The following is a 20,920-nucleotide window of genomic DNA, read 5'->3' on the forward strand; positions in this document are numbered from 1 at the left end:
ACAAAGTGAAACTTTCCCCGCTGTCACAGTCACAACTTTTCACAGGGGTATTTTATCTCAGTTTTTCCCTCCAAACCTTTTCACCTCCACCTGAGTGATCGGCAGCATGTCTGAACCTGACACAGCCAAATGATCTGATCTTTTAATCTCCTTACAGGATTGCAGCAGCCATTCTTCCATATAAATCACACTGAGCTGCTATGACACCAGGATGTCTCCCGCCTCCAAAATAAAACTACACAGTCTACAACAAAGGACAACACAGTACAGCACAGATGTGGCCAGCTGTGCAGTTATGGTTGGGGCACCGCAGGCGTTCTTTGAACCATCACTTACATGATATTATCTCAGCTACCAAATGACACATTATAAAATACAATGCTTAAAATGTTGACAGACAGCCATATCTATTATAGTACAGCCTAATTTAGGCATCCTGGCAAGTACAATTAAAAGTCAGCTGCACTCTGTTTTTATTTCTGAGAACAAATGTCCAGCTGTTTGATGGAGGCTCCTGGTGTGATAATGAAGCTGTGCTGCTTTGAGAGCAAATCTGCGCTACGGTGAATGCTTAGAGAACATAAAGGGAACAAAGGGAACAATAAGAGACACGTACAGGTTGAGAATATGTCCTGCTGACTGAACAACACTATGGTGAGTCACTGCAGAAAGACACAATGTGAGGTTGTTTCACCTCACGGCTGCACACTGACATCAGTTTGGTGCTATATATACTGATAGCGCTCTATAAAATTCGCTTTGCTGTATCTCTGATCCTATATCCATCTCACAGCACTGACGCTGACCACAGTCGCTCCAGGCCTCTAAAGTGACGCTGCGTGTCTAACCAATCCACGACTCGGCTCCACTCCTTCATCTCTTCCTTCCTCTGCCTGGGTGTTTTTATCCTCATATCAATAGCAGACTACAACATGCTTACCTTTGATATTTCTACGAGCAGATCAATGAGCCGGCACAAGCCAGCAAAGCTGCGATCAAAGAACACCGTGTTCTGTCAATTGTAATGATGCTTGGCAGAGTTCACTGATCGATGAGCGTTCGTAAAGGCGCCGCAGAGCCAGCTGCAACATGTGGGCACAACTGAGCCAGCAGCACAACATCTGGGCACCGGAGACAAGGAGACATCCTGCTCCTCGTCTGATGCCAGAAACAGGCTGGACCACAGAGAGCCATCATGTTGCTGAAAATGGTTTCTGCTCCTGCTTCTCCAAAAATGATTGAAAAACAAAAAGAGGGTACAAAATAGCACTTCAATACCAAGCCATCTAGTGTGCATTAGTCAGTCCCAAGAGGAGAATTTGTAATATATTATACCACTCTGAGCCAAGTGTGCTTTTTCACCTCATACAAATATTGTTTCCTACTGCCATCTAGTGTCCATGCCAGGAACAACAGCCGTTTCTCCATTAAAACTATTTCCTAATTCCATAGTGCAGACTTCCTGTGTTCAGTGTGCACTTTGTAATTAAAGAAATCAATGTCCAGTTTTATGCAATCAGGAAATAACATAATCATCAGACATAAGCCAAACTGTTGTGATGTCTAACATTTAGAAAACAGGCGGAGTTAAAGAAATACTTCACCCACAAAGTGGCCATTTGTATATCAATTATTCACCCTGTGTTATACTGATTTTGTAAAGACAACTTTGCTTTTTACACATGCTTCTGGTGAACAAAGAATCCAAACACAGACGACAGTCTTGATGTTTGAAGTCATAGGGGTTCTCGTTTTTGTGAAAAACTTATCTATGCTCTCTTCAAAGCCAGATTCCATTAACAAAAACAGGGATTTTACCTCGCTGAACACGGGAGCTGCTGGTCTGCCACTGCCTCGATAAGTTAGTTTTTTGTTTGACTTTGGTGTTTAAGAGGGATAGTTCAAATTCACTTAAGTCACTGAATAGCACAGAAACTATCAGTTGATGCAGTGGTAGATCAGCAGCTCGTCTTCAGCCAGGTAAAATTACAGTTTTTCTCATCAGAGTCTGCACACTTGTCTGGCAGAGATGCAACAGACATTCTGATATAGTTTCGCTGATGAATGAGAGCTATTAAACATGGTTGTCTTTTACCTCTCTCTTTTTTGATTCTTTGTTAATCGGACAAATGTGACAAAAGCAAAGTCTTGCATCTACTGTAAGCTCACCACAACTAAGCCAGCTAATGTCACAGCTCAGCCAAGGAGGACGCCGGTAATGGTCACATCTAACGTTGCCACAAGCATGACACCTGGGATCCACTGGCGTTTTTTGTGTCTGCCGTGACGCTTATGCCTATTCATTTCCTAGGAATCGGGTCAAACCGTTGCTGACGTCCCCACAAAGTATTTTGGGTAGGTGGCGCGGCCGTTTGAGCAGCTCCGGCGCGTCCAAAAGTTGACCGCGACTCAACTTTATGCAAATTAACCCGTCAGACGCGAGGACACTATCCAATGGGGAGCAAGCTCGGTGGTGGTCTGTCGTGACGTTTCATTTACTTTCCTTCTCTGGAACAACATGGCAATGGAAGATAAGCTAATCATAGCAGTGGTGAGAGCTTTCCTATAGTAGCCACGTCCATCTGTATTTCTGCATATTTCTAGGCTCCGCCTCCAAAGCATCCTTTTCAGGGTAGATGTCGCGTCCGGCAACGATTCTTGGTGACGCCAGTGGATCCCACGCGAGAGCCTCTTGTCCATAAGGAGATGCACACTTCCTTTTGCACGGTGATACAGTTGGCTGGTGTAGTTCAATAGAAAGAAAATAGTTCCTACATGAAACTGCTCACAACAAGGTCTGTGGATTATCTCGAGCAACCGAGTCATGATTTATGAAAACAGACATTGCTGTTGAGCTTTTCATATCCATCCATCCATCCATCCATTTTTTAACCGCTAATGCGAAGCCGGGTCTCGGGGGCAGCAGACTGAGCAAAGTACTCCAGACGTCTTTCTCCCCAGCAACACTTTCCAGCTCCTCCTGGAGGACCCCAAGGCGTTCCCAGGCCAGATGAGATATAAAATCCCTCCAGCGTGTTCTGGGTCTGCCTCAGGGCCTCCTACCAGTGGAACATGCCTGAAACATCTCTAACAGGAGGCGCCCAGGAGGATCCTGATCAGATGCCTGAGCCACCTCAACTGACCTCCTTCGATGCGAAGGAGCAGCAGCTTCGAGCTCCTCTGGATGCCCGAGCTCCTTACCCTATCCCTAAGGCTGAGCCCAGACACCCTCCGGAGGAAACTCATTTTGGCTGCTTGTATTTATGACTTCGTTCTTTCAAAAGTCATGACCATAGGTGAGGGTTAGGACGTCACGCTTTGAGCACCACAAGCCAAGAGAAGGCAGACATCTCTACCGCCAATATCTCTAATATTCGGAAGTTTACTTCTTAATAGTCTTGGTTGATAACTAGCACTACAGGTAAGAGGAAAAATATCTGTCTGTCCCTTTAAGCAGAACCTAGCAGCTCTTCTCCTGCTGAAAGTGCACCTGTGGCAGCTTGACATATCCATTATAAGAGAGGCATTGTGCTGAAACCAAGTGTAGTTCAAAGAACAGTCTTTAAAAGCCGGTTAGAAGACATCAACTTGCATGAATCAGCCATTAAAAGGTGTTTTAAATTCAAATTTCAGGCAGTATAAAAAAAAACATGCACCACTTTAAGGGTCATTAAACACACAGGAACACACATTTGGTTTGAGAGCTAATATCAAACAGACATTTCAAATGGCAAAGATAAAAGCATTAAGTTAGAAAAACTACAAGATGTCAGCAGAAGGCTTCAAACTGTACTATCAACAGGTTAGTTCACTGTGACTCCTAAACTGTCCTCTCATATACATGACAGATTTAAGCACAAACAATGCATGCAAATCACATTCACATGGGTTTGTCAATGAAAGCTGTCTGGTCCGGGGGTTGCTACGACGGATGGACAGTGAATGTGCTTCGTGAATCAAACATGGATGCATCAGCAGGACTACATGCAGGTGAAATGAGCTCATGCTTCTTTCAGTCGTGTGGTAAATGGTGTTAGTCATCGGTTAGTGTTGGCTGTGCTGGAGGGGGAGCCACACTGGGTCGTCATGCACGAGACACAGAGATGGAGAGGCAGATGAACTACAACTGATGTTTCATGGCAGACACAGTAGGTTCTGTACATACCCAGAAAGAGCCTCTTAGGGATTCTGATCTCCTCGTCCTTACTGTCTGTCGCTACAGACAAAAAAATAAAGGGGGGAAAAACAGGGAGAGAGAAAAGAGCTTGGTTTTCTTCATTTATTTTAGCAAAGCCTGAGGTGATCCGAAATGTGTCAGGTTACTGAGCTTGGGCATGACTGTGTGACACCATGTGACAGTTGGGTCAGAAGTTTCAGGTCATCATGAGCGATTCGTGGAACCACAAAATTACTGATTGTCTCCAGGATTAAGGCCTTTACACACCAAGGGCATTTTTTTGTACAAATAATTTGCACTGCGAATGAAGGCATCAACTAAACAGACGTCATGTCCCAACATATATATATAACAATAGCAGACCTGTTGCAACTGGAAAATTCATTTTTAAATGCTGGACATTTTTCCTGACTCACACTGGTTGTCAATACGGCTGACTGGCCTGCAGCTACAGGTTTCTGTCATGGATTCCAGAGTTTCATTCATTGAATCTGTGAGTGTCATCTGACACTGAGACTTCAGACATTAACGCTCATTATTCAGGAGTCCTCCCCTCCCCTTTCTTCAGACTGCCAGAGGGACAGGAAGTATAGCGGAGCATCCAGTCCTGGAGCAGGAGTACAACACAACACAGCACTGCATACAGCACGTGATACAGGCTTAACACACATGACTTAGCAAACCAAAGAGGACTGTTCCTTATCCATTTGTGTGCATAAGGAGGTGCATATAAAACAGGATCCAGTGTGTCAACATGTGGTGTTGAATAATTTTGTGAGGCTGTTAAGAAAGACACAGTGTAAGTTTGATTACAGGAACAGTTAGATCACTTTGGATTGGGGACATTTTGTATTACTTCCCTTTGTCTCGGTTGCTTCTTAAGGGCACCTAATGCAATGATTAGCAAATCCTTCCTGACAAAGATGAGATATCGTTTGTTCAAACTGATAAACTCCATTGTTTTTCGTAAACATATACTCATTCTGAATTTGATGCCTGAAGCATGTTCCAAAAAAGGTTGGTACAGGGATGACAAAGACTGGAAAAGTTGTGAAATGCCAAAAAAACCTGGAACCTTCCACAGGTGAACAGCTTCATCGGTAACAGGTGAGATCACGATCAGGTATGAAAGGGGCATCCGTGAAAGGCTCAGGTGTTCTCAACGAAGGCCGCTGCAAATTTCACTTTGTGAAAAACTCTGTGGGCACATATTCAGATGTTTTGGGAAATCATGGACATTGAGTCCTCGAGGCTAAAGAGGACAAGGACCATCCAGATTGTTACCAACGCAAAGTTTAAAGCAAGAATCCGTGACCGTATGAGGGTGCGTTAGAGCCCATGGCATCATGGGTAACTTGCACATCTGTGAAGGTACCATGAATGCTGGCACAAGTTTTAAAGAAACATACGCTGCCATCCACACAACTTCTTTTTCAGGGACGTCCCTGCTTATTCCAGCAAGACAATCCCCCAATCCCAAGTGGATCCCTTACAGACTCGTTGACTCAAGCCCTAAACTCTTACAGACCTAGGACCAATTCCTTTTCTTCCCCTTAGCCCTTGTCTTGGCCCTTCCCCTTGGTTTTGCGCGTTCACGTGAGGCGAAGTGGTGTCCCAGTTCTCCGTCAGGTAAAGAGCTAAGCTGACGGAGAATTGGGACACCACTTGCCCTCACGTGAACGCGCAAAACCAAGGGGAAGGGCCAAGACAAGGGCTAAGGGCTAAGGCCCAATCCCAATCCCGTAATGTGAAAAATCTGTTTTTTTGCAGAACAGGACAGATGACAGATAGTGCAAGCTAGCTAGCTAGCTAACAAGCAACCTGACAACGGTAACGTTAGCTATGTATGAACTTTTCCCCCGTCTCTTGCTCGGTGGTAGCCATGGCGACGCGTACCCCTCTCTGGCAAGTCAGCATCTGAAATCCCTCGCTCCGAAGGGCTAGTTTCATACCCACTACCCCTCGTTATGCCCCCTACCCCTACACGCAAAAAGGAATTGGGACACCACTACCCCTCGCGGGAAGGCGCAAATGTAGGGCTAGGGCCAAGGAGTAGGGCTAAGGGGGGTATTGGGAATTGGGTATTTCTGCGATAACGACGGGTATTTCAACGATAACGATGTTCTTGACGATACAAATCATAAAACAAAGAATTGGAACAAAATCAGTGATCTAGTTTCACAGTTTGCTTCATATATTCAGTAAAAACTAAACTGATGTCTCATTTCTTTAGTTTGTGAACAACAACAGTAACTCAGAGTGAGATTCAGATTCTGTTACAATACTAATAGTTCAGCTAAATCAAATCTACTAATTACACATTTAAACAGCTCCCAGATACAGAAACTGTCCCCTGGGATCTATATATATAAATCAACAGCTGATTTCCTTCTTTGAGTAAAATCCTAAATGATTGAGTTGTTTTTTTCTCCACCTGGACCTTTATGCTCTGCCATTTCTCCTCTAACCATCAGCTGTAACCTGTGACAGGCTGTTATGATACAGTCACATATGTGGAGTTTATTCACGTAGGTTTCCATCAGCAAAGGTTTGTGACAGAATCAGAGAGGAGAGGGAGAGATGCTGTGCTGCTGCCAGAGGAGCCGCTGAATGAGTTCCCTCTGAGCGCTAAGAGAAGGAAAACATTCAGGACACCACACTTTATTCCACACTACTGAAGCTGCTCCTCTTTTTACTGGAACCACCAAGGAGTCGCTGATACTATCACCCTCAGCCATGCTTGATGTTGCCGTGGGTAACAGTATGACATCAATATGTTAACAAGTGGAAACATTGCAAGTATCACAATATGAATTTTTTAAATTCTAGTAAAAATTATACAGGTATAATCGTGAACAAGATGACATGGTACACCAGTCCAGACCTGTCTCTGAACTGAACTCTACTGAACATGTGTGGTGCAAAATATAACACTGTATGTCAAGCTAGACAGGGAGATAATATCACTTTCAAAACTTCAGCAATTGCTGTAATGAGTGCTGTTAAAAGCGAAGGTGATGTCACACAGTGATAAACAACTGCTTTCCAAACTTTTTGGAACGTATTGCAGGCAGATCAAATTCAGAATGAGTGTTTAATCACTAAAACAATGATTTTAAGGATGTACTAATCATTGCATTCTACACAGCTGTAATACTGTAATACTGTTACTGTCCACTAATTGAAAACTAGAAATGGTAGCAATAAAACGTCTTATGTAGGAAAAATTTAATGCTTTAAAGATTTTTTAAACAGCTACATGCCCGTTCATTTACAAAGACTGAGGTGCAGGATGAAGCCAGTGTTTTTCTTTTAGAGGGCTGATTTCTGGGAATCCATTTTGCATCACACATCCTGCACGTCATGTCACGGACAACAATCATCGGTGTTGTTCAGCATCAAAGTTCACTTGTAGTTTGCAACACTCATACAACGTGTTGAAGCAGGTTTAACTGGATTATTCAAACGTCGCCGACTTAAGGTCCTCACTCATGGTGGGAGGTAAGGAGACCTGTAAACATCATGCTCACACTCACTCGTGCACAATCATTCAAAGCCTCCTACATTTCTCTGAAACACTCACCCACGCACCTGCCCACACACACACTCTTGCTTGCTCTCACTGTATTTTTATACTCACACACAATCACACATTCTCTCACCCTTCCTCACACACACTCCCACACAACCAACATTTGAAGCGGCACTTAAAAGCACTCACACACACATTCTCTCACACAATAAACCGAGATAACTGAGCCTGTAAAGAGGCCCTGCGGAGGGTTGCTGACCTATGAAGGAGCGCCTCTTGGTGTTGAGTTCAGTGGCCATGCGGACGTTGGTGCACAGGTTCAGCATGACGAGCATGGTGGTGATCATGATAATGCTCTGCCACAGCAGCAGGGTCTCAAAGTAGCGGCCAAATCTAATGGAAGAAAGCAAGCATATAACATGAAGCAGGCATGACATCACCACCATAACAAACATGCTTCTCTAGTTGTCTTACAGTGTCTGACAGCCTCAATAAAATGATGGTACTTAGATGCAGCAGCTTGTAAAGATGTTTTTGTCTCCAGATGATATCAAAGAGGAAGTCAACTGCAAACAAGCATCCCAGAAGAGTCCATCTGTACCTTTTATCGCTCTCAAAGTACCTGCCACACTAGGCCAACAATTATTTAGAGTAAACTGCTCTGTAGTTTGCTTTTTGGGTTCCTGAGAGCTGCTGTTGTGAGGGACCGATGTGCCTTTATCTGGTTGTATAAAATGCAGATATCAAAAGCATCTTATTATAAGTAGAAAACATAATTTAGTTCAGCATACATCCAATCCATCAGCAGCTGAGACTGAGTTCTGTCATCTGTTGCTCATAACGTGTGTCCACCACTTCAGTAGGTGGCAGCAATGCAATGGAAACTCCTAAGACAATCTACTTAAAGCCGAATTTCAGAGAATATCCCACTGATTCTAGAAACACCTTAAATCTTGTTCCATAACGTGTATAATTTGTTTTACAGGCAAAAAAGTGTTAAATTGTCAGATTACTGAGGCAGGTCTGGTGTCGACTGAACAGACAGGGAATGATTTATCACCTGAAGAGTATCCGTAGGATGTTTGCCACCAGGAGGACCAGGCACACATATGTGGAGAACCCCTCTGCGTTTTGAGTCCGGCGGATGTCTCTGTACTGGGGGATGTAAGGCACCATCCCACCAAACACCATGGCACCAGCAGCGATCCACGACACCAGGTTGTGAAACACGGACACAATCTGGTCAAACACCTCATCTTCCATGTTCAGCTGCTCACCAGTCCAACACCGGGGCTATAAGTTGTCAAGTGATGTCAGCTGGCTGTCACTGGCTCAGTTGAGACTCCTAGAAGCTTGTTGTCCTCCTCTGGTTCCTTGTGATGACTTTGTGAAAAGAGGAACATCCGTGTTTTGCGTGCATAGTCCCCTCACACGGATACACAGACAAAGAGGCTGCTACTGCCACGCCATCACAAGCCGAGCTGCGAATGTGAGACGACAAGCCGGGAGGCAGCGTTACAGCAACATCTGGAGACAGTCCAACATCAGTGTGTTAGCGACAGAACAACGCTTAGTGTTTGCAGAGGAGGAGACGGCTCCTAATCTGCTCCCATTTCTCTAATTCAACACTTGTGGTGATGCTAGCTGGCGTTGTTTAAAAGGCTGCACGAAACACCGAAGAAGAAACTCAAAATGTGCCGGAAGTAGTATTAAAAGCCCTTGAACTGTCAGGAAACTTTGAAACAAAATTATTTCCTGTACAGAGTCTCTATATCACAAGAGTTTCCTCACTGACTGGCCCAGTGTGTGTTTGGTTTGTGTTCTATGGTCGAGCGCACACTTCCTGATACGTAACACGTCACGCGCTACGTCAAAGATGTTCGACTCAGTAAAGATGGTTCACACACGACCCGGAAGTGTCGTCTTTATTATTATTATTATTATTATTATTATTATTGAACATTTTTATAATACAATACAAAAAGGCAGTTTTATACAGAGTGAATAATTACTTAGGACTGACAACTAAGCAGCAATATCAGAAGTATATGAACATAGAAACAATTAAATAATAAGACAGACCTAAAAATAAATAAATAAATAACCCACTAATCAAAATAAAATAACCAAATAAAACAACACAAGTGGTCAGTCAGGAATTAAGGTACATAAATATTCATAAATGTGTAGGGCTGTTTTTCATTTTACAACATTTTATTTATCTTTTATATAATATTATCTCATTTAGATATGCATTAAATATAGGGGTAGTTTTTAAACGTCTGCATTTATGTATGAAATATTTGGCCAAATGTATTAAATTGTTATTCCCAAATTCTGGTTTTTTTTTTTTTTTGTCCTCCATTTGAATACCAAACATTATGTTTTCATATGTTAAAATTGGGGAACTGTCGTCTTAGCTTGACCATTGTGGTAGACTAGATATATATTGCAGAAACCTATAGCAAGCAGTTTTAACATTTAATCGCTAAGTTTGACTATCCTGAATTACCATTATAGATATCAACAACACCATTTTGACTAGTCGTAATGTCATTGTGACTAGTATGAATTTTAATTGAAGCTATCTCGTTATTCTGACTAGTCAAAACTACAATTACAGATATCTGTAATTCAGTTGTGACTAGTAAGATTCCAACTATATTTGCCATTCATGTGTATGGGATTTGTCATTATAGATATCTCCAATGTAGTTGCGGATATCTGCAACTGAATTGGAGATATCTCTAATTCAAGTTCAAGATATCAACAATTTAATTCTGGCTATCTGAAACTTAATTCAAGATATCTAGAAAGGACCATGTAGATATCATCAATTGATGATAATTAAATATATCTTGAACTTGAATTATGACTAGTCAAAATTAAATTGTAGATATCTCAAACTGGAATTAGAGATATCTCCAATTCAGTTGCTGATATCCGCAACTACATATCTGTAATTCAGTTTTGACCAGTCAAAATCTAATTACAGATATCTTGAATAAGAGTTTTGACTAGGCAAAATTATGTTGCAGGTATCAGTAATGAATATCCAGTCTAGCTATTAAATGTTAAAACGGCTTGCCATAGTAAGATGTATCTAAATTCTTTATAATCAAAATAAACATTTTATATATCCACATGTAATTCTTCCTGGGATAATCATGATGTCATTTTTGCCATTCGTATGTAGAAGTATCTCAATTTTAGATACCCAAAATGCTGCTATAGAATTCTTAATATGAATGATTCCCGTTTTAGATGTCTACAATCAAATAGTTACTAGTCATAATTCTAATTGTAGATATATGTACAGGGCTGTTTGACCCCAGCCTGTGTGCCCCTGCTGCATGTCTCTCCCTCTCTCTCCCCACCTCACACTTCACTATCCTATCAATTAAAGGCAAAAAATGCCCTAAAAAATATTAAAAACATGCATTTTCCCTTGTAATAATGCTAATTGTAGATATCCATGATGACGCTTTTCAAGTCAAAATGTATTTTGGATATTCAAAATTACATTATGGATATCTGGACCGTTTTTTTTTTTTTTTTTTTTTCATTTTGGACATTTAAAGTTAAAATTGTGATGAGTACCAATTGGAGTAAAGATATCTAAAACAGGAATTATTTCTATTAAGAATCCTATTGCCGATATCCAAAATCTAAAAATTGAAAGCCCAATGCACAACAGCAAAAGTGACGTAATTAGTCATCACAAGAATGATGCTGTGGATTTCTGAAATGACGATTATGGATAGGAAGAATTTCATTATGAATATCTGAAATGTTCATTTTGACTAGGAGGAATTTAATTACAGATATCTGCAATACATATCGAGTCTAGCTATTACATTTTTAAAGGCCACTTGTACATACCTTCAATTTACTTTTGACTAGTACGATCAAAGTTTTAAATATCATGGAACAAAATTTCTACTAGTAAGAATGAGTTATTGACAAATACTGTGCTATTGTCCCAAGTTGGGAAGTCGTTTTTCTGACTTTGGTGTATTCATGAGCTTTAACTTCCCGCAACCCTGCATCCTCATGACAACTTTGGGGTTTGTTGCACCTTATTCGACATTTTACTCCACTTTGACCTGCTGTCCTTGTTAATGGACACCTATGTTGTGCCATCTATTGGTAGCAAAAGCACAGTACACTATTAGACAGCATGATTATTGCACAGGTCTAATCAGCATCTTGATATGCCACACCTGTGAGGTGGGATGGATTATCTCAGCAAAGGAGAATTGCTCACTAACACAGATTTAGACAGATTTGTGAACACTATTTGTGAGAAATGGTCTTTTGTGTTTATAGAAAATGTTTTAGATCTTTGAGTTCAGCTCATGAAAAATGGGAGCAAAAACAAAAGTGTTGCATTTATATTTTTGTTCAGTGTAATATTGTTCATGCTGGCTCACTGTCACACTGTCATGGCTTACAGGGACACTTTCCGCAATGAAAAAAATCCCTGCATGTAGTGCACGTTAATAGATTTCACAATGATAATTTTCAAACAGCCCTCCTGCAAACTAAGGCTGGATTACCAACCAGGCACAGTGTGCTCCTGCCCTGGGGCCCCTCAGACCCCTGTACAGATTGAATCTGGCCCTGCTGCTTGCCATAAATATTGTATTGAAGAGCAACATCCATTGCAGAAGGGCCCAATAGAAAATCTCACTCTGCCTATTTTTTTCCCGTCGGTAGAGCTTCATTTTCTTAAATATTTCATGTAACCTGGTTTGTTTGAGTTGACTTTTAGCTTCGCACGTCACACCAGTGAGACTCAGAGCACACTGAGCTCTGCACTCCAGATTAACAGGCCTCTCTAATTATGTTTGGCTACACACTAACATATTCACCAGGAGTGACGGTCACCAACTCAAAATCCAGATTATACAGATTTATAAAGGTTTAATGAAAGTTATGTAACTCTCATGGCAGACAGTCTCATCTCTCATCTGTCACTGTGATCCAGGATAATCTCTTATGTAAAAGCCAGAGGACAGGAAATTGTTCCTGCTGCTCTGCATCACACGGATACACACACACACACACACACACACACTAACCTGCCTGACAGGATGAACCAGTCTACAAAGGGTTAATAAAACTGCTCTGCCCATTTGCAACCATGGATGTCAAAGTCAAGCTAGTCACAGTGAGTCAGCATGAGACCGGAAGCTCAGTGCAATATACCTTCATAATAAAAGATAATGACATGTCATTTCCAGCATGTGTTTTTGGGGTGTTGCAGAGGATTTAGGGGCCTGAGCGCAGTTGCTCAACTGCTTTGTTGTTCTACTTTGGATGTTTTGCCGCTATCCCATACGTAACAACTCATTTGACCAATAACTGATAACTGAGACAGATATATTATATATATATATATATATATATATACACTTTTTTCTCTACTGAATTTTACTGATCATCAAGTCTCTTCTGTAGTGGAATTAACATCATATTATATATGCTTATTCTCACTGTGATGGCCCACCAGCAGATGGAGACACGATACTCTTAAATGTATGTAATATTCATTCATTGTGCATAATAAGAAAAGCTTGTTGGCCGCTTCTGATAGTTTGTGCATCCCTAATATGATATGACATGATACATCAATACCATTATTGTTAGAATAAATATAAATAAATAATAAGAAAAACCGAACTGTCCTTGTCACACAAACAGAAGTAAACTTTAAGAAACTTTACGATTCTGCAGATACAGTATATTCTCCACTGAAAACTATGGAGTAGGCGTTTTCAGAAGATGCGGGAGCCTCTACAGAGGCACACACATCTGCATTTCTTGGTTGCGAGGTCGTTAATGAGGTCATTATATGACAGCTTCTGAGTGAGTTCTGCATCAATGCTGATGACAGGAATTGTTGACCGGGGGACAAAATTTTCAGACTGGGCCCCTCATCCACACCCAGTTCATCAGTTTCCAGATCCAGTGTCATAAACCTGGCTTTTTAAATTAGCCAGTGGCTGCAGTTTGCATCTCTACATTAGTGGCAAGAGTCTAGAGATCTAATTCAAGGACCTGTAGTGTAATGTTTACTGAAGTGTGTATACTGTACCTTTAAGTTGACCTTTAAAGATACGTGTTGAAGCAATGTACTCTGTGCAACTGACAAATCACACACTGGTTTATTATTTTATGTATTCTTATGACGCACACACTCACTGAGCACTTAAGCATTGTGGTGGCGAAGTACCTAGGCATCATTTCTAAAAATAGCATGAGGATGGGCTCAGAAACACTGGTGGAAAGTTAGGGGAATTACATCTTGTCCTGAGAATGATCCTGGTAAGAGGAGGCGGTCTTAGATTGTCCAGGAAAACATTACGAGTACAAGTAAAGAGGTGGGGTTTAGGATGAAAGGAGAAAAAGTGAAGGCTCAGCAGAAAATATGACACCGTTATGGTGGTAGGATGAAAGGAAAAAGTGGAAACTCAGCAGAAATGTGACATCATTACGATCAGAGCCAAGTGGGAAGGATTAAGAAAGAGACGACTCAGCAGAAAATCTTCACAATAAAAACGAGTGCGCAAACAAAGAAATTTCAGTCTTGCTCCGGAGCTTGACTCATTGAGTTGTGATGTGTTTGTTGCCTGCGAGCACATTAAACTCAGTTGCATCTGATTCTACGTGTCTCTAGTGATTTTTTTTTACCTCTGATTGTTTGAGTTTTTGATATCTAATGGAAAACAAAGAAAGTCCGTTCGAGAAGATGGGAACGAGGTCGCGAGCTTTCTGGTCCAGCTCACGACCATTTTACTTTTGTTTCAACAGACCTCTGCTACTTTTCCCCCCTGCATGTTTCTCTTTTGTCCTTTCTTACTACTGCTTTTACATTTGAAAGACATGACTGCTCGCTGGACTTGCAGATGTGCTCAGCTTGTCAGTCTTGACAGATATTGTGCCTAAACCAGCTAATGTATCGTATCAGCTTGTTTAAATTAAATAGCTTGATTAAATAGAGACTTGACATTAGACAACGTGAACATACATGTTACCCAACCATCATCATTGCATATCTGTATATGACAAAAAATATCAAAGAGAATAAGAAATTATTTATTTGATTTAATAGTTTAAAAAAAAGTCATTCAGCATTTTTATATTTTGTTATAGGTTTCTATTGGCTATCTTACCCCAAAAAGAAAGAAAAGAAAATTAAGACATGGATGGGTTTGACTTTAATAGCAAATGGCACCATTTTTAATTTAATGTGAGTTTTTTTATATATTTTTTTAAAAACACAGATGCAGTTCCAACATGGCAATCTGAATTATCCACACGGCCCTCCCCACCCCATGGGCCCCAGTGCAACCACAGTGCCTGCCCTGTCTATATTTACACCCCTGGTGCCTCCTGGTGAAGTTTTTGTTCAGGGGAACAAACGCACATGTTCTAAACATTGAGGAGGAAGTGTCCCCTGTGTCCCACCGGAAATCTACACCCATGTCTGTGTTAGCTGGCTAAATACAGAGTATAGCATGCTGTAAGGAGATACAACTTTGACTTTTGTCTATGATGGACATATATATGAATAGCCTACATATGAAAATGTAATAACTTTGGGGCGTTGCTGGCTTAGTGGTAGAGCAGGCACCCCATGTACAAGGCCTGCCTGTGGAGCCCTGTTGCATGTCATCCCCCCTCCCGCTTACCTGTCCTGTCCATCAAAGGTAAAATGGTCAAAAAATATATCTTAAAAGAAGAAAATGTAATAACTTCATATCTATTCAGTTCACAAAAACAGAAATAATAGAGATGTGCAATGAAACACCCTGATTAGCTATGGAAAACTTGAGAACAGGGGCCCAGACATGAAGCAAATTGGATTTTAAAATGTGTTTATGAACATGTTGTTTAACTTTAAGAAAAGAAACTGTAACATACAGAACTCATAAGACTGACCAAAAAAACCTAGAGACTAGCCTAACCTAATGTGAACTGCTAAATGCTCCCAAAACATTTATCCCAACAGTCTAAACACTGGTTTCACAGGTGAGATAACATAAATGGCATAAAAATAAAAATCTATAAATGATTTAAAACAGTTTTCATGAAAAGCTGTTCATTACTTCAGCACAAATAACTCCTAAAATAGATGATTTCTTCTTTCTGTCTTTGAGGCTTTACTGAACAATTAAGGAACACTTTGACTTTTATTTTGAAATGCCGAACGCTGCAACCGGAAGTGCCATTGTTTTCCTTCTGTCGTCTCAACTTGCCGCAAAGTTATGGGAGTCACTGCTAACGTCTCTGAGGGGAAACTGAGTTGGGACGTTTACAGCCGCTGTCACGGCCCAGTTTGACCAAACTAACGACCACAGTCACATTTAATGGCGGATAATTAGATTGCATCATAATATCAGTGTGTTGGTGCAGAGACGATGTCAAAGACAGACTGTAAAGCAGCCAAAGACATGACAGAGGCGGTAAGTTTGTCTCATGGCAGCTGTGTGTCCTGTTGAAGCTCCATTTGTGTTCATATCTGTCCTGTTGTGTTGTCTTCAGATGGAGGAGACGATGCAGCGACTACAGGGAAGATTCCAGGCGATGTCTGAACAGCTGGAGTCCAAAAATATCCTTTTAATAATCTGTTTACATCCTGACTGGAGCTGCTAACTTTACTGCATGCGCCACTTCTGGTGTTTCCGGTTTACCTAGGAGTGTGTAGTCTGTGGGCTCGTGACTGGAAGCCGTTTCCTGTTAGCTGAGACACACCTGAGGACACTTGAGAGTCACAGAGGTGTCCTTTCTGTCCATCACAGCTGTGGTACCATGCATGGCCACTGAGGGGCGCACAGGCTGAGTTTAACAGGGAGTTGACTGGAAAATACAAATCTGTGCTCTGTGTATTTGATTTAAATGTGTCAAAAAGACACAGTGACCTCTGGAAAATCGGGACTCCATTGTATATGAGCAGTGTGTGATGAGCTGAGGGACTGTTCTGTATTTATCAGAGGAGGAGGGTGGCTTGGGTGTGACTCCATTTTCTAAAAGATATTTTTGTGTTGAAGTGAAACCGGCAATTTCCAAGGCAACAATTTGTTTGCAGTTTGTTTACAGTCCTCTATTCTTCTTTCCAAGAGCAACTGGGAAATAAAACATGGAACACACCACCTGTTATAGCTCAGACAGGATCATGTGGTCATACCTCTGCCATCTCTGACAGCCATCTCAAAGCAACCGAGCACGCTAACAATTAGCTCGCCTCGCTCCGTTAAAATATTAACTGTAACATGTCCCGAGCAGCTTAAGGTAACATCTGCTCCTTCTAAAGATGATTTCCGATTTCTGATGACTTAATAAAGGAGCGATAAGCGAAATTCATCATTTCTAGATTGAAGGAATTAAAAAATTGCTATGTGAAGAACTAGAGGTGTAATTTCATCTGGAGTACAGCATGACCTCACACACCCTCTCTCTGTGTTGATCTCCAGCCCCTTGTTTACAAGCCGGTCCGGCTGCACATTCATGTACATTCATGTGAATCCCCCCCACCCCCTCTGTTTTAATTAGTGTTACAGTAACGTTAGGCACATGTCGCTATGTCGATTCAATTAAATTTAATGTTACAATCGTAGCATGGGTTAATGTCCGGAGCTTGAGTTATTAGCTGCTCTGTCCCAGCAATGGGTCAGGCGTTACGGTTGTGTTAAGTGAGTAGCCTGGCAGCCCAGCTAACATTTGCGGGTGGAGAGCAGAGGTAGGGGGAGGAGTGGCTCATGACACACTTTGTTTTGGTCTACAGGCAGTGCACAACAGCAAACCTAGCGGTGAAACGATTTCGCTTTTTGCCCCTTTAAGAGACACTAACACATAATTCAGTATTAACTGTAGCTCCATGTAAAGTGAATAAATGTGATGTTTCTCAGCCAATCCTCCGCTCGTCTGCGTTAACCACGCAGTTTACACGTTTTGTTGACTTCTGATTTATTAAAAACTGAGTGAAACATGAAGCTGAATTTAGCAGCAGACTTCAGTAAAAATAAAGTAAATACATATTTCACAGTTTATTTTCTAATGTAGGTTGAGACTGAAGTCAGACGGGGAAAGACGGGGATATCATGTACTGACGCTGAGTGACGCACCTGTCAGTCTACGTGTCATTCTCTTCTGATAATTCTGATTTAAACTCTTGTGGTTTTATTTCTCATATCAATGGTAACCATGGCAACAGGAACAATCCCTGTTTGTTTGGTCACATGTTCGACACACAGTTGCTGAAGACACAGATGTACCTCAGACTGGTTGTTAGTTGTTAGAGACACGGACAGTGCAACAGGTACCAGAGCTCCACAGAGACATTTTAGAAAATGCTAAGTTAACATTAGTTAAATATTTGTTAGAAATAAATCAGCATTTGCTAAACTGAAGGCAAATGACTTTGGAGAAGAACCAGTGTTGGCGGTTAGCCACCGAGAGTAGCCACTGGGGCTAACCACAGACAGTCCATGGGACTAACTAGCTCACCGCTACTTTCTCTATCTCACAGGAAGTTGTGCACGTAATCATTTCTGCTGTAGTGCCCTCAGGAATAAAGTGGATGTGTTAGATTTTAAAAAGACGAAATCCTGGAGTTGAAAAAGCCTGGTCCTCCACCGTTGTTGTGCTGTTTAGTTTGTGCTGGTGTTAACTTTGCAGATGAAATTCTTTGTCAATGACGTCTTCTCCAGGATGAAAACGAAATGATTATGAGCTAAAAATAGATCTTGATTATAAAAGCTAAGACGGAATTTATATTTTATTTCTGACGACAAGCCGAGACGTGACCATAATGTTAGTGGCGACCTGATAGAGGCAGATTGTTCCTTCACTTCCACACTAGACGAGATGGGAACCCGCATCGATGACCTGGAGAAGAACGTGTCTGAGCTCATGACCCAGGCTGGGATGGAGAAGCAGGCCATCTCAAAGTGACAGCAGGCTCTCGCTTCGTCTGCCCTCATCATGTGACCTCCAGAAACCAAGGGGCTCCTGTAGCTTTGCCAACGGTGACGTCATTTTAGTGGTGACTACAAAGTTCCACACGTTCGTCAAACATTTTAAATGGGACCTATGAGTTGATCACGTTACCTCTAAAGTTGAGTTTGGCCAAATGTTTTCCAAGGTGCTACCTGCTGCTGATCCACAGGCATCTCTCAGTAGCAACACTATCACAGGTTAAGGAGCCTTGGAGCACCATGTGAACACATTATTGATTTTGTAGGAACATTTAAATTGTTTTCAAAGCATGGCCAATGAGATCACAGCTGACAGGGAGCTTAAGGGAACCCTGTAGGAACCTGGTTGTCTTTACATGCAGTGTTTTCTTACCAAAATCAATCTTATATGTACCATAACAAACACACGGGCATTCACTACCTCATACAATTATTTGTTGGCCTTTTAAAATCTGTTGAAACCTGCATTCTTTACACTATGTCTCCTCTAATATGCACGTTCTGTGTCCTCTTTCACGTGCGGATAGAGTCTATATTGTTTGGTGTGAGCTGCAGAGTGTTGGAGATATCGGCCGTAGAGATGTCTGCCTTCTCTCAAATATAATGGAACTAGATGGCACTCAGCTTGTGGTGCTCAAAGCGCTAAAAAATACAATTTAAAAAAACTCAACAGTAATGTCTCTTTCTAGAAACCATGACCTGGTTACTCAAGATAATCCACAGACCTTGTTGTGAGCAGTTTCATGTATTAACTATTTTCTTTCTGCCAAACTACATCCGCCAACTGTTTCACTGTGCAGAAGGGAGAGTGCATCTACTCATGGACGAGAGCTTTGTGCTTGTGACAGCGTGAGATGTGAGCAGTTATGGTGTCGTCCTTGGCTGAGCTGTAACGTTAGCTACTGTAGCTCAGTGGTGCTGTGTGATAGAACAGTAGATGCACGCTTCCTTCTGTGTGGTGATTCGGTTGGTGTGTGTAGTTCGATAGAAAGTAAAACTGCTCAAGACAAGGACTACTGATTATCTTGAGTAACTGGGTCATGATTTCTGGAAAGAGACAATTTTTTGGCACTTTGAGCACCACAAGCCCAGTGCCATCTAGTTCCATTATAGTGGAGAGAAGACAGGCATCTCTACAGCTGACATCTCCAACACTCAGCAATTCACACTTCAATTATCTAGACTGATTAACAGCGTCACAGATGAGAGGAAAAATACGTATTTCTAATTTGGGGGTGAACTGTCCCTTTAAACAAAAAGGAAGGAGGTTTTAAAATCTTACCACCAAAGAAAATGAACCATGTGACGTGTGTGTAGGTCGTCTATATCCTGAATTCACTTCAAATGCACGCCATGACATCTAAAACGAGACATGACACTTTTGGAGGAAAGAAGAAAGAAACTGCCGCCTAAATGTTGTAAACAGTTTATAGAAACACAGCTCACCATATCTGGTTTTGTATTATTTGCACTACAGTAAACAGATAGTAGTGTTCACCATGGTGGTTACACCTTTGATGTCCCTACTCTATGAAACAGTTGTTGAAGTATAAAGTGAGCTTCCAGTGGCCTTAAAACTGTGCATGTTGGAATCAGTGATATGACACACAGTATGTCTACACACTGCTCACAGAGACGACTGGATCTGCAAACTGAAGTATATAATATTCTGTTGTTTTATTGATGACTTTCTGTGAGAATATACTGTGTATCACATCTATGCAATTTATTTCTGAGCATTATATATCACCTAATGTCAAACTGTGTATTATATCATGTGTCTTCCTCTGCTATAGTTGTGTAACCAGTTAATGCACACGGTGTCGCAGTCAGATCGGCCATCACATAAACTGTGGCTGCTAATCACTGTGCACCAAAGCTAACATGTAAAAGCCAAATAAAGATTTTTTAAAGAGTTTTTCAGCCAAATAATATCTGTGTTGTTGTGACATATGTTTTAGAGAATAGTTTCTGTGTAACCTCTCCTTTGTTTCACTCAGTGCCAGTTTTGCCACTTTCCCAGCTTAACATATTACATCAGTTTGATTTACCAAAGATCCCGGGACCACGCTTTAAAAGTCCGTCGTCTATAAGTTGGAGATAAAAGGAAACAGCAGTGTTGCTTTGGTACTCAAAATGTTATATATCACTCATTAGTTGTTACTCTTTTTTTTAAAGTATAACTCCCTGCCAACAATAATTTATTACGCTACTTGTTATATCACTTTT

General features: G+C 41.3%; 2 protein-coding genes across 3 annotated transcripts in view; one reads left to right on the forward strand and one right to left on the reverse strand.

The window, feature by feature from the left end:
- The window catches only part of LOC125904610 (solute carrier family 66 member 2), a 44,864-nt gene extending 35,188 nt beyond the window's left edge, over nucleotides 1-9,676 (reverse strand). The window contains exons 1-3 of one of the 2 annotated variants that reach the window (XM_049602152.1): nucleotides 8,770-9,676; nucleotides 7,969-8,102; nucleotides 4,166-4,216 (exon numbers count right to left, since the gene is read on the reverse strand). In XM_049602152.1, the coding sequence (XP_049458109.1) occupies nucleotides 4,166-4,216; nucleotides 7,969-8,102; nucleotides 8,770-8,972 (388 nt within the window). In that variant the 5' untranslated portion in view covers nucleotides 8,973-9,676. The remainder of the gene's footprint in view (nucleotides 1-4,165; nucleotides 4,217-7,968; nucleotides 8,103-8,769) is intronic. The other variant, XM_049602153.1, reaches the window with a different exon arrangement.
- A 6,269-nt stretch (nucleotides 9,677-15,945) lies between these two features.
- Nucleotides 15,946-20,623, forward strand: LOC125904636 (heat shock factor-binding protein 1). The gene is made up of 3 exons (XM_049602197.1): nucleotides 15,946-16,180; nucleotides 16,260-16,326; nucleotides 18,574-20,623. The coding sequence occupies exons 1-3, from the start codon at nucleotides 16,136-16,138 to the stop codon at nucleotides 18,666-18,668; spliced, it is 207 nt and encodes a 68-aa protein (XP_049458154.1). The 5' UTR covers nucleotides 15,946-16,135; the 3' UTR covers nucleotides 18,669-20,623.
- Nucleotides 20,624-20,920: the final 297 nt, after the last annotated feature.

The sequence above is a fragment of the Epinephelus fuscoguttatus genome, linkage group LG17 (genome assembly GCF_011397635.1).
Source record: "Epinephelus fuscoguttatus linkage group LG17, E.fuscoguttatus.final_Chr_v1".
In the NCBI taxonomy this organism is placed as follows: Eukaryota; Metazoa; Chordata; class Actinopteri; order Perciformes; family Serranidae; genus Epinephelus; species Epinephelus fuscoguttatus.

Excerpts from the sequence above, each read along its gene's own strand:
- LOC125904636 (XM_049602197.1), top strand. The coding sequence starts at position 16,136 with ATGTCAAAGACAGACTGTAAAGCAGCCAAAGACATGACAGAGGCG. Across the intron at positions 16,181-16,259 it reads CCAAAGACATGACAGAGGCG|ATGGAGGAGACGATGCAGCG; the intron begins GTAAGTTTGTCT and ends TGTTGTCTTCAG. Across the intron at positions 16,327-18,573 it reads TGAACAGCTGGAGTCCAAAA|TAGACGAGATGGGAACCCGC; the intron begins ATATCCTTTTAA and ends TCACTTCCACAC.